General features: G+C 35.4%; 1 protein-coding gene across 4 annotated transcripts in view; it reads right to left on the bottom strand.

Moving 5' to 3' along the window:
• The window catches only part of MIPOL1 (mirror-image polydactyly 1), a 200,516-nt gene that overhangs the window by 142,727 nt on the left and 43,479 nt on the right, over window positions 1–14,310 (bottom strand). For all 4 annotated transcript variants that reach the window (XM_075425450.1, XM_075425449.1, XM_075425452.1 and 1 more), the window contains 3 exons: window positions 13,110–13,296; window positions 10,256–10,391; window positions 8,923–9,028 (listed from right to left, as the gene is read on the bottom strand). In XM_075425450.1, coding sequence (XP_075281565.1) covers window positions 8,923–9,028; window positions 10,256–10,391; window positions 13,110–13,296 — 429 coding nt within the window. The remainder of the gene's footprint in view (window positions 1–8,922; window positions 9,029–10,255; window positions 10,392–13,109; window positions 13,297–14,310) is intronic.

The following is a 14,310-nucleotide window of genomic DNA, read 5'->3' as shown; positions in this document are numbered from 1 at the left end:
CTTTTTTAAAACTATATTGAATATTATAACAGTTACACAATTGCAGGTAGTCCGAAGTATGATGCTATTAACAATAACATTCACCATTCACGTTGAGCTATGGATGAGTCACAAGTAAAAGTTCAGGACCATAAGGATCACAAGATTCTTCAAATAAACCACTGAAATACATTGACCTTTGGGCTGCAAAGCAGCAGCAAACCAAAACATTTTGTGTCACATTTAGGAAAGTATGTGAAGTATAAACTGTCCGATAAAAAGTATATGAGAGTGAGTGACTTAAAAATCCTCCATATTAAAACCAGCAAAGAATATCCAAATTATCATCCCTACGCTTAAAAACGCCTGGCGAAAGTTAATTGAGAGTAACGAGTCAGGCTCTGAGTCCCATTCAAGATATGGCATATCCAGCAAAACACTAGCCCCATATTGGCACACTGACTTGATGTCTGATCCAATGAAAAAAGTGATCCAACTACTTAGTCACCAACTGCTCTAGTCCACACCACGAGTTTTTTTTGGAGACCTTCCAATGGTGCACCAACCAACCCTATCCTGTTTATCTTGAGGCCTGACCAACAAGAAACACAAATTCTCCTAGAACTCATGTTTCAAGCAAGAAAATGACACACACAAATGAGGTATAAATAGTCAAGTATTAAGCTAAAAGGAATTGTGTCGTTTACTAATTCATATACATATAATGACATTCAAGAGTTAAAATATTTAAATCCCATAGTGCTAAATTAAGAAAAAAGTATTATTTTCTAATGCTTGCAAACATTGTAATACACACAACTATGACATTACTACTTAGTTGCAAAAACTATATTTGCTTTGGAACAATTTAATAACATCTTTCTCCTTGTAACTAAAACCCCTGCATACTCTAAAAGAGCTCTTTATTTTAAAAGAATCATTACGCTAAACTCATCAATTCTAAAACATTTTTAGTTTTTAGTAAAGAAAACAATTGTAAACAGAGAGCTTTTGTAAGGTAGATAGCTATTACAAAGTTCACTTAGAAAATCAATATAGCATTTTAGCTGGAATTTGCTCATTAAACACCCACAGCTCTAATGCAAATTATGATGGAATGAATAAAGCAAATACATATGCTTCTTTCTTTTTATTAAATGTAAAATCTACTGTTAATTGCATCTGGTATGTCATATAAACTTTTCTCCTTAACTATTAAATGGAAGCTTTTACAAAAGTCATTAGAGATTCTCTTTCTTTGACTTGTATAAATTTCAATATTTGTTCAGTAAAGGTTCACAGCAGTTAAATTACATTAACAAATATTATTAGCTACTATGTAAGCCAACTAAGTAAAATACTTATATTGCAGGTAAAACAAATCAATGGGTGTTTACAATAATATTTGGCTATGTCCATTTTTAAACAAGCTTATCAAATATCATGTAATTCTTAGTCAAATGAGAGAGACTCAAAGTAAATTTTTTTCTTCCCAAATACTCAAATTTGTTTAGTAAGCTAATTGTTTTCTAATATGGGCAAAAGTAAATATGAAGAAGATGAACCATACCGAGTATCAGTTTACTGAGTCAAAGCAGTGTACATATTTTCTTAGTTGAACCTGATTCTTTTGGCAAACCTATCTTCTACACTTTTTAAACTACCTTTAAAATACAGCAGTAGTGAGAAGGTGTGTTGGAAATCATTCTAGTTTAAACAGTGGTTCATGATTTTCCAAACAACAGAACTTTGAGGAAAGGGAGGGGAGCATGGTTCCCAGGAAAAAAGTCTGTTTGCTGATTTCCTAGAGGTCATCTGTGTAAATAAAAAAAAAATGAATAGGAGAGGCAAGAAAGAAGAAATTGTTAGGACTTAAAACATCTATGGCAGCAGAAATAATTTCACATTACTAATTAAAAAATGTAAAATCCAGAACACAGGCCAGACCTTGTAAGAAAAAGATGAGATCACTACCCACACTGCTATCTCAGAAGATACAGTAAATATTATAACAATATAACAACTGGCTTTCAAGATAAGTCAATTTTACAGAAATAATAACAGTATTTTGGACTTTGCAAGGTATTTGACACTCACAGATGTGATGAAATACTGCTTTTGGCTTTGGACTATGTGAAAAAAAGTGATCCATGAAATAGTACAATTAAATTTTTGCTAAGTGGTTTTGTAATAAGCACTAGTTATAGTGATCAGTTACTTCCAAGAAAAAGACATGGTGAGGAAGTTTTTTCTGTTAATAACAATCTACTGCTGCAGAAGGTCAGGGTTTTGCAGTCTGAGTATTCAAGATCAGTGGCTGCTGAACAGTAGTAAGTGATGGGATTTTCTTTGGCATTGATTCTGGTACATTCACAGTAATTTTACTAGTTACTCACAGCACTACATCAACAAGAAATACAAATGAGATGATATGTTTTTACAAAAAAGGCTCTAAACATCTTAAGCATTCAAGAATTGACTGAAATAATAACAGTTAATGACTCAAAAAATCTTTGATGCATGATTTGACTTCTGTTTCATACAGGAATACAGCTCTTACATAGGAGTGAATGTCGAACTCATGAGAAAAATGAAGCAAAGAATATTTTCTGTTTTCTGCCTTTTGGAGATTATTCTGAAGGAAAAGTAGAAACATGAAAGAACTTGCTGGGCCAGGTCATACTTAGAATTCAAGACTCCTGTAATGAGCTTCTTGTTTGTCCTGCTCAGTTGCTTCCACAAAAAAACTGTCAGCTGAAATTTATCCTACAGAGAGGTTTAACCAAAGCTTTTTAGGGATTTTTGTTGTGTTTTCACTTTGGATTTCTGAGTAGCAGCTACACGAATGTGAAGAATTAGGGAAGTATACTGGGAAAAGAGATGCAGTGACTACCTGCCTCTTCATTTCCATCAGTCCTCCCATTCTTGTCCATCATTGCTGCGTCTCTGTCTGTCTAATCACAGGAGGACCTGGAAACCGTCCTTGACATTTCCAGATGGGCCACTATTATTAAATTTTATTTAACCGCATGGATATATGCTTGTTCTCCTTACAGAAATACAAACATGTATGTATTTGTTATCCAGTCATTTTAGAAATCAAAATCCTCTGAGACTTCGTCCTACTAGATTTAATGACTGTGCTCATAATTCTTAAATAAGAAGTCAATCTTATCATAGCCATATAAACAAAAAAATACATTCACTGTATTGCTATGAAAGCCTTTAAAATGTGTCATTAATTGGTCTCTGTGCATACATGTTACAAAATGCAGATAATCCCTAGAAATGTTCAAAGCCTAAGGCACTTACACAGTTCTCTTTCAGGTTAATGGCAAACTACCATGAGCTCCAAGGCTGACTGTCGACTTAAAAATAGTATTGAAATGTTCTATTACGAAACAGATAACTTAAGTTCCTAGCTCTTTTTTTGAAAGCTACCATTCATTTACTTTCAGTTATGACCCATAACTGAAAAATAAAAGCAAAATAGTGATAAGAAGATCATAGGAAAAGCACTTAAGAGTTTTCACTGGTCTATACCAGCAATTATAGACTACAAGTCATTTACACCTAAACGTGACTTTATAGATACAGCAATCTGAACAAACACTGATAGAACACAGTGACTTCTTTATTGCTTTGTGCTTGTTGTATGTATTTAGTGCACAGCATTCATCTGCTTCTACATTTCCAATGCTATAAACAGAGCGTTCTTAATAAAAGGCTGAAGTTGCTTAGTGGCAGCTCTGCATAGGGTTTTCTTTGTGTATTCAGATCCCAATTCAATTTAAAAAAAAATAAAGTGGGAGAGAATAGGACAGAGTATTATACACAGACCCCAAGGCAGTTCTTGTGAAAGCCAATCCCTGTACAATACTTAAGCCTCTGCTTCTAACACACTAAACACAGCTGACTTCAAAATTCAAACCATAATACTATTAAACTTTTTTTTTTCAGTGAATAATTGCTGATGCCTGAATATTTACTTTAGGGGGAAAAACATAAATGTTGCATTAAAGTTTGCAAGTTATAATTTGACAGTTAAAGAAAAGTTTTTGTAATACCTCAAGAAGTAGATTATTTGCAGACCTTTTTATTCCTGAATAAAACCCAATTCTTTATGTTCGTCTAGCACTGTAGTGGGGAAGAGAGAAGGGCCAGACTAATCAGAAAAATATGCAGAAGATACTGGCTTGCTTTCTACATACAAGCTCTACTCATAAATAGCTTAGTAATTTACATTTTAACCTATGCCAGCTCATTGTTTATCGTTACTTCAAAGAGCTGCATGCAACTTATTGACAATCAACAATTCTGACAATCTGAAGGTAAAAATACAGTGTCTCAAATTAAGCTGTTAAAAATTAAGCTGAGATGTTTTCAGTCACAACACCCCCATCTTGGGGATTTTTTTCTGTCCTTTGGGTAGATTCTCTACCTTCTGATTCAGAGGATTCAAATCCTACAGCTATTTTCAAAATTCTGTTATTTATCAGGAAGTATTTTGAAAAAATAGTCAGGAAATAGTTTTGCATAATGAAGCATTAATAGGAAAAAACCCCTAAGAACTATATAGACTATATATACAAATGAATTATGCACAGAAAACTGAGTTAGGGAAGTACACACATTACCTACCTAAACCATAAAATATCATTCATATTTAGGTTTATAAACACAAGGGTTGGGAACTATTGAGTTATTTTGGCTAAAGCCCAATATTGGCCTTATTTCAGTTTAATTGGAAGAGGATCTTGAATTCATCTACTCCATGAGATATCAGGAACCTGGATTTCTATTTGTACCAAAGGTTAATAAGAAATGTGTCTGCAAAAGTCAAACAGCATTAAATACCAAAAACTGATTACTATTCTGCAGGAGTTGTTCTGTCATTCATAATCTCTCCATGCTCCAACCTTCCACAGCTAATCTTTAATGGATGACATGCAAGAAAGAAAAATAACACCTAAAAAGGGACTCTAAAGGGAGCTTTGAAGAAATGGAAAATACTTTTCTTCTGTGCTGGAAGTTATTGCCACCCAAAAATTTATTACCAGGAAGATTACTTATTTCCTCTTACTTTATGGGATATTAAATCAAACTAACTCTATGCTAATAGTCGCTTGGATACTTGTTTTCACTTTTGCTATTAAAACTATTGCATATGCATTCAGTAATTATTTTTCAAGTTAATTTAGGAAACTTCAAATAATATTCACGAACATTTCCATACCACATTCAAGAATTCCAAAATAACACAAATGTTAATTCTCGACATTTTTGTAAAAACAGACCTGAAAAAAGGGACTTCATTATAGGCGTATTGCTGTAGTTTCCAAGAGACTGAAAGCTGTATAACATACACAACAGTATTAGAAGTACTGTCTTCCACTTTCTCCACTATATTTCCTATCACTGCCTTGGTCTTTCAGAGAGCATCTGCAGAATGCTAACACAGTTTTTGGGTGTTGAAGGTAGTGTGCAACACCTACCAGACTTAGCAGGGATAGACTCAATCAGTTGACCCTGATTTAAAAAGTGTTAAATTTTGGTAACATTACTATTAGATACTGGCAAATAACCCACACAGAATAGCCCTTGCTACAGATGTAATGAAAAATATTTTTTATTATATATTCTTTCAGAATTATTCTTAGTTCCAATAGCACTGTGATAGCAACAAAAATATTCCAAGAGCTGGGGCTCTGATGCCAACTATGCTACATCTTGTTGCAGTAATAGTGCGAGTTACTGTGAGAAGACTAGGGCTTTGGTATTTTTTCCAGTTTAGACAGGCTACCACTATGCTCTACAATTCTCACACTCAACCAGCTTTTTCCTCTGAAAGTTCCCATATAGCCCCTGTATAATTCTTCTGTTAGGCAAAAATGAAGTCACTTGTCACGTCTATCCAAAGTGAGATCTGGTTCTTTTGAAGACTTACACTTTTGAAACACCTCCATCTTTATCTTCCAGGCTGTCCTCAGAAGATGTGCGCTCCTTCTCCCTTTCCCCTCCCATAGAGTGCACCCATTCTCTTTTCTGTTCAAGATATGAAAGTTCTGCAGTCACACATTTTATGATTTTTATGTCTATTCTTCACGCCCACTTCACATGTGGTGTTCCCCTTTTTGCATACATTATCTTAGTCTCAGTTCTTTTATGATGTGCTCTTCCCTTGATTTTCCCAATGTTGCTTCCACCTCTGTTCTTCTCTTCATAATGGGGAGTGAAATTAATGGCATCTTCTGACATTGGCTTACAATGACAGGAAATCCAACAGAAGAACAATGAAGAAACAGCAGGAATTTGTGGCAACTATGATCACCAGAAACAATAGTCTCTAATGCTTACTGCAAACCAAAACTGCAAACTGCCAAATTTTCGTTAGCCATAGCTACCTGAAACAGAGATAGGGACCCAAGGAAGTTCTAAAATCCATTTTCCAGGCTAGTAAAATTTGAAAATAAACATCCTCTGAAAATACATATTAACTGCACACAGTATTAAACATTCTCTTCCATCATGTATATCTTCTGCCTTAAGTCTAGTTTTACTCTCTCATGACGCATTTCACAAATTTACACTTTTCCTCTTCACTTTCTCCTCTGAAGAAAGTAAAAATCATAAAATGACAAGCTTTGGGTTATTTGTTTCTGCAGACGGTTGTGGCTTCATTTAAAAATGGCCTTTGTCGTCAGACTTTCTGTTCTTTTCACAGGGCTTGTTTAGGTAAAACCCATCAATCAGAGGGTCACATTTTAAAATAGAATTGTAATATTCCTCAAAGTAGATAACATTTTTATGGTGTACCTTTCTGATGTTTTTTACAATATAATTTTGTGGAGTCATTTTCTTATCATAAAGTCAGTACTAAGTAATAATAAAAATGCAAACACCCATATTTACAAGCTTTACCATGTGTTATACACTGCAGCAATTAAACATTAACTAGCAACACAAAATCACAGCAGCATGTGTTCTCCTTTGCTCAGAGGATTTAACACAGGGGGAAAAAGTTTTTCCTTAAACGCACTGAGTCTTCATTATTAGGTTCTGCTTCTCCGTTAGAACTCTCCCAAGGCTTTTATGAGACACACACACATAGACCTCCACAAATTCAGTTTGGTTCACATCATTCCAGATTTCAAAACATTTATCCAGCTTGGTAACATTCTTAGAATTGCAAGACATGAAGCAAAAAACCCATGAAATATTAACGATGCTTCCTTTTTGCAAACAGCTTAAGTAGTAAGGAGCCTCTTGCCCTCTCCCTCAGCATTTAAAGGATTTTATACTTCCTGAACTCGTAAAAGAAGAAAAAAAGGTATTTTAAAGGTCATCCTTTTTATACATCGTAGCTCTTAGTAAAATTTGGCTTATTCTTCCTTTTAAAATGGAACAGCTATATTAATTATTATATCCATATTCATGCCATGCTGTTTTGAAAATAATATTACACTTAGAACATAATTAGAAAGTTTAAACAGTATTGTAGTAAAAACCAACTTACTAATGAATATTTCAACTGTATCCATAAAAATGAAACTCAACATGGTCTTGACACACCTTTTGACACACATTTCTTTCCAGGTTTTAATGAGCAATCAACACCTATATCAAAGAGAATATTTCTCTATTATAGGTACAAAGGTAAAACATTGTGCAAACATCCAGAAACAAACACAAAACTTGGGATTCAACCCAAACAATTTGCATTAGCTTTTGGCTGCTGAATATAACCATGACATGCAGTGCGGCTTTTTTTCTTCTTCTGAAAATAAAGCAAGCAGTTTATGTAAAATGAAATAAGAATAAAATTATGCCTGTATTTCATTTTATTTCCTAATATGTAGATTATATTCGCCTTTCCCTTCCTCCACCAGCGAAAATCTAGGAACTCTCTCTTCTATCTATAATATAAACAGAATAACGTATTCTTAGGAGTTTGACATTAAGTGGAATGTCAGCCATCTGTTCTTTTAGCTGGAGAGTTTATTTTCTCTTCCATTTTCCTGAAGACAGTTACTCTTCCCTTCAGTAGCAATATTTTGGGGACAGGTATTAGTACTGTTAATTCTATATGAAGCATGTGTGGTCTGTGAGGACACAATTTTACCTAGCTTACACTTTAGTTATGAACAAATGATACGATGAATTTATAAAAGCACTCCCATTAATTTATTTGAAACACTTGGAGAAAAACCTCACAGTATTTTTCATCCACTGGGTACACTGTACACACAGTCACTTTTCAATAATAAAAATACTCAGCTTCATTACTTGAGAAAATTCCAAAATCGTAGAATACAAACTATCTCCATTCTTGTCTGTCTACCCAAAGAACAACTAAAAACAAATATAAGCGTGCATTCACTTTCAACTATAAACTTGAAAACCTTTCATTTTGGGAATTTGTATAAACTTCACTGACTGGAGTCATACCATCATAAGACAAAAATTCATTAACTTCCAAAAGAACAGATTTTTCAAGAAAAGTGCAGGCCTCCAGTTGAGGTGAATGCGCGACTATCTCCATACACGGGGAGGGTGTAGTATTGCTCCGAACGAGCTAAAACAATAAGTGGTATTTGAACTGCTGGTTGAAAGGTAGAGGCACTGGTAATCATTATTTCCCCTTGTTTGTTCAGGACCTTCCAACAAAACAAACAACCTTTTTGTGATTGGATTGACATGGTGTTAACAATGCATTTAATGCCCAAATCAGTATGAATACAGGTAAAGCTCCTGCTAATACCAGTACCAGGATGTTAAAGCCACCTATTTTCTAAGCAACTCTAAACAGCCACACATAAAAAAAAAAAGTCAAATCTTCCCTCCTTTAGCAAATAAAGCTAACATTCACTAGGCCACGTCATATAGCAACCGCGGGTACTGTATGAGCCACACAGCCATCTGTTAAACACTTTCCTACTGTACCTGCAATTTTTTCTGCAATCTTAGCTTCCGTAGCTCTCTCTTGCAGTTCCAAGTCCAGTTTTATTGTCTTCAGTTCCTTGTCCTTTTCAGACAGCTTATCTTGAAGCTAAATTGAACAAATGGACAGTAAGATTCTTACCTAGCTGAAACAACCAGCTCTTTTAACCACAACAAAATATTAAACAACAGGTTCTTATCCCCAAAGTATGAACACTAAGCTATACAACAGAAGTTCAATCAATTATATTTATTTATTTAAACAACAAATATTAAAAAGATATTTTTTACCATCTGCCCTATCTTGTTTTGCAAGACAAGCAGCAATGTGCGTGCCATTTTTATTTGGGATTCTCTTCTTCAGGTATCACCAGCTGTGGTCCTTCTCGCTAACAAAATTCAGAATTACATGGAATATAATGCAGGTGGTGTCTGCATGAATAGCCTATTTCCTACCAAGAGTACTGACATCACAGCCTGAATAGACAATGGTGTAAATGCATAATTATTCATGTGCATCGACAGATAGAAAACTGGTAGTCTTGCACACATTGAGGCCTTTCTTTTAACTGTGAATTCACTAAATCCATTCTTGGACAGACATTTGAGTGCTTGCTGTTGAATATTCAATGACACTTCATGGAAAGACTATAGACTTTCCTGTTGTTCAGGCTCATGCAACCACTACTAACGCTAGAAGCAATGCAGTGTGCAAGTAGGACAGAATTTTCTTCCCCTCAACGAAGAGGAGGTATCAGGGCACATTCATTATCTGGCGCACATGTACAGAAGCACAAGCTCCAGATTCTATTAATGAAATACTGGCCTTGGTTTTTGTCCTCCTTGGTTTTCATCCATGATGCAAGAACCTATGTCACTAATTAAAAAGGTCAAAAGGTAGGATGAGTCACAGAATCACAGAAAGTTTTGGATTGGAAGGGACTTATAGATCATCTACTTCCAAACCCCTGCCATGGGCAGGGACACCTTCCACTAGACCAGATTGCTCAAAGCCCCATCCAACCTGGCCTTGCACATTCCAGGGAGGGGACATCCACATCTTCTCTGGGCCACCAGTTCCAGTGCCTCACCACCCCTATAGTAAAGAATTTCTTCCTTATATCTAATACAAATCTACCTTCTTTCAGTATGAAAGATCTCTTTAATGCCAGCGAAGCAGTTGTTAAGCAGGTACTAAGAATCCAAAATGACAAGAAAACTACTAATTTGTGCACCAAAATCAGTAACAAAACTAAATTAGGAACGGTTTAAAATGTATGTTTTGTAAGACAATGATACAAGAGCAAATACTGTGATCTGAATATGTCAATTTTACCTTTTTATTTTTGGCCCTCAGAGTGTCCAATTCTTTTAAAAGGAATGCAGTTTCTGTCTTTCCACCTAAATCTGCAGCATCCTCCCATGATGACATAAAATCAGGGAGCATCCTTTTAGTCTTTCTTTCTATGGTGCTGTGTTTAGTAGGAAAAAAAAAAAGAAAAATAATGCAAAACCAGTTTCTCCCCTGCCCCCCGAAACAAAATACACAGAAATAAACTACCAAAACTTGTTAATCATTTCAAATGTATTAAATAGCCAGTAGAAGGGGTGTCCTATCACTTCTTAAATCCGTAATTCTGAAAAAAATCTGTAAATTTAGAATAGTAAATAAATATATGGCAGTGCTAAGGCATAAACCAGATGAATATATATTGGCTATCAAGCCTATTAAGAGAAAATGCTTAAGGGAAGGAAATATTACAAGCCTGTGCTTAACATGGAGAGACAAAGTAATGACACATTTGGGGATCAAATCAATGCTCAGGTTGAAAGAAACTAGATTCTTTAGCAGGATGGACAATTCCATATGAAGTGAAATGAGAATATCCAGAAGACAAGATCTAGGAGTTCATTTTCAAGACATCTGTAAAATGATGGTGGTGTTCTAAATATTATAGCTGACAGTAGGAATTACATACTGTATACCACTCACAGAGTTTTAAGATAACTTTTTTAGACATAGATAGAGGAAAAATAAGACAAGATTCAATGGCCACAAAAATTCTGTCTCAAGGTGAGACTTCTATAAAACTCCTTGGCTATCCATTGATAATAACAGTAACTCAGATCTCACTTGTAAGATGTCAACAAAATCAGTAGACGAATGTATTAGAAGGGGGATTAGCAAATATTTTTAACATTCGCTTCCCTGAAGCATTTTCTGTTTACAGGCCTCACAGCCAATGAGTCACTAGAAATAGCCACAGAAATGCTTTGCCTTCTGAACTGCTATTTCTACTGTATACATTACTTTCATTATGTGTAATTCACATCCTAGAAAGAAAAGGAGAGCCATCTGTTGCTCCAAAGAGTCACCCTCTTAGGTAGAGACTTGTTTGTACTCAGTCACTTCTTTCTTCACCTGCTTCAATTGGATTTATTTTCTTTATGATTCTTTAAGAAGCAAGTTAAGATCTGTACTCCGCAGGCAAACTATGGTGAACCTAAAGCACATTGAACATATACAGCAAGGACATTCACATCAAAGCAGTACTTACTTAGTGTATTATACTATACATGGGTTGGGAGAGTGTTTAAACTGCTTGTCTTCATTTTCAAGATCCTTCAAAGTCTATTTCATCTTTACTCTGTCTAGCAAATTTCATTTAGTACTGTTCTGGACTGCAAATGACAGATGCCTCTGGATACTACTGCCCAGACATTACAAACCTCAAGTTTTTTTAGCTGCTTCCCATGAACAAGTTTGAATATCCCTCATCACCATCTTTCAATCCCTCATATGTTTTCTTCCTGATGTCTAAAAGAAAACTTGACAAGTCACATTGATGGTACGCTAAGACCATCATCTGCAATGCAAATCAACACTGACTCAACATTTCCTGAGTCATTCCATATCAAGATATTTTCTCATCTTATATTCTAACCTCAACCTATTTGTGAAAGGATGGATTTTGTGCGGTTTATATACTACCTACCACAATGAGTAGGCCTGTAGCTTTAGGATCCTACATGCAATATATTTGCAGATGAGATAGTTCAACATGCTGACGGCCGTGGGAAGTTAATCTCAGTGTTCCAAGATCAGCCTGATTGCCAGTGCAAGTGGCACTGGTGAAGAGTAGGAGCAACAATCTTTGGCTGGCTCTGTGCTGGGCTATACTTAAGCACTCAGGATTATATTTTGCTTTTAGTGCAGGATACACTGCCCCAACAGCATATCTCAGGCCCTAATGCAAAAAAAAGGCAACAAGACAGATGGAAAAGTACTACGGACTGGGTTTGGACTAATAGGTCACCATTAGATCATACTAAAGATAACAAAACCAAGTGCAAAATCTGCCAGACAGGTGAAGAATTTGAGTATATTTTTCAAAAGTACATCACAGGGCTCTGCAGCCTTGATCTTCTTTTCAGTAGCAACTCTGTCACTCTCAGTTAGGACATGAGCTTTAGAATGCCTAAGTTGCTCAAAACTGGCAGCATGTTCCCTAGTCAGCTAGGTATACCTTCATATACTATGTCACATATAACCTGAGTGTAGATGTTCCTTAAGACTGCAGTAGAAGGTCATAGCTCAGTACGGAAATTAATGACAACAAATGACCAAAATTAACGACAGAATAAAATCTCCAGAGTTTGATTACACTTTTCAACCATGTGTGCCCTTCTCCAGATGCCTGTCACAGACTGTCTACAAGGTATTACTGCTCCTCATCTTCACTCTTCTAACTTCTTCTGGACTTCACCCTACTTTATTCAGGCTTCCTAGCTTCTTTATTCCTGCTTCCTACTTCCACCCTGCTTCATTTCTGCTTTGTACTCACTCATCCCGCTTTGGGTAAAGCCACAGGTATTACTAGACTTTTAGAACATCTTTTCTAATTCTGTTCAGCATGCATTTCAAAATTCTCTGGAGAGATCACAATATTGAAATACCCGCAGTGTGTCACATAAACCATGACCATATTTACTGTCCCTGCTAGAGAATACAGTGGTGAAATGCTGCATTCCACAAGGAAAGAAGGGCAGATATGGTGAGTCTAAGTAAAAAGCTGACTTACTGATTCTCAGTTGCAAAGTAAACTTCCCTATCTTTATCCAAAAATCCGTATGTATGTTGTCTATAATTTGAATCCAGAAAAACTATATATAGAGAGATTTATTTCTACCTTGACTCTTCAGGACTGGAATAACAACCGTTTGGGGCTCCTCCTCTTTGACTAGTTACTGGCAAATCTGAAAGTTTCAGTGCTTCAGCTTCTGCCTGGATGAAAAATTTTCGGGTTTTTTGAGAATTCTGATGAAACTGAAACTCAACACAGAAATCTTCTTTTTTCTGTTCCAGGATGGCTGTTTCTAATTGGAAATAGAAGCAAACACATATTTTCATATGGAGAAAGAAGCACAAACTTGAGATTTCTCATTCAAAAATGGCTTGCCATATTCTTATTTGTAGCAGAAAGGAGAAAGCACTCTAGTTGCAGATTCACAGCTTCCTCATCCCACCAAGGAATGAGAGCTGTGTTACCTAGAGCACAGATGTAGGAGTTACAACCTATTTTCTGGAATTTTCTCATGGAAACTTTAAAAATTCATCACCATTTCCTAATCCCTCTTCCCCTTAAATGGCTGCTGAAAATAATGTTGACCCTAGGAAATTATCTACCTATCTTTTGTAAAAATCAGCTCTACTCTAGTGAGACATGATGAATTTCTGCTGTAGGCAGGGAAATTTGCAGGTTGTGAACAAGGCTCTTACTTATACCGAGGTCTTTTTCACATACATTTTGGCTACAAAAGGAGTATCAGCAAGCTGTAATTAGCAACAACAAATTTAAGGCCCTATTATCCACTCCTAAAGAGTGTAAGGTTCAGGCTCATACAACTAAAGAACTTGAAGAATGCAAAGCACAAATTGTGCCAAAGCGAAAAGTTATCTGATTCAAATGTTGAGTGTGATCATTTGTTCTATTAAGCTTGGCTACTAGATATTTTTAGGACATATTTCTGATATCAAGGTATTTAAATGAAAGATAGATCTACATAACATGAATGTTCTTTCATAAAGTAAGAACAAGCAAGTTTTAATTATAGAACTATATTAAAAATGAGGAGGAAGAAGACTAAAAATCTGCAAATGGAAAAAAGTGCAAATATTCTCCATTCTTTCATTAAGATTAGTAAAGAACAAACACTGGACCTTCTGGTCATTTAATAAAGTTAACATCTCCAAACATTTTGGAAAAATTATATGGTATAGATTCTTTGATCCAACTTACTACTTCCTCCTCAGAAATAGTAAGAAACTGTCTATACAGTTGATATCATCTACAAATATCTCTATATTACACATCAATCAGTACCAAGGTG

Source organism: Opisthocomus hoazin, chromosome 7 (genome assembly GCF_030867145.1).
Source record: "Opisthocomus hoazin isolate bOpiHoa1 chromosome 7, bOpiHoa1.hap1, whole genome shotgun sequence".
NCBI lineage: Eukaryota > Metazoa > Chordata > Aves > Opisthocomiformes > Opisthocomidae > Opisthocomus > Opisthocomus hoazin.
This window is presented reverse-complemented; position numbering and strand designations above follow the sequence as displayed.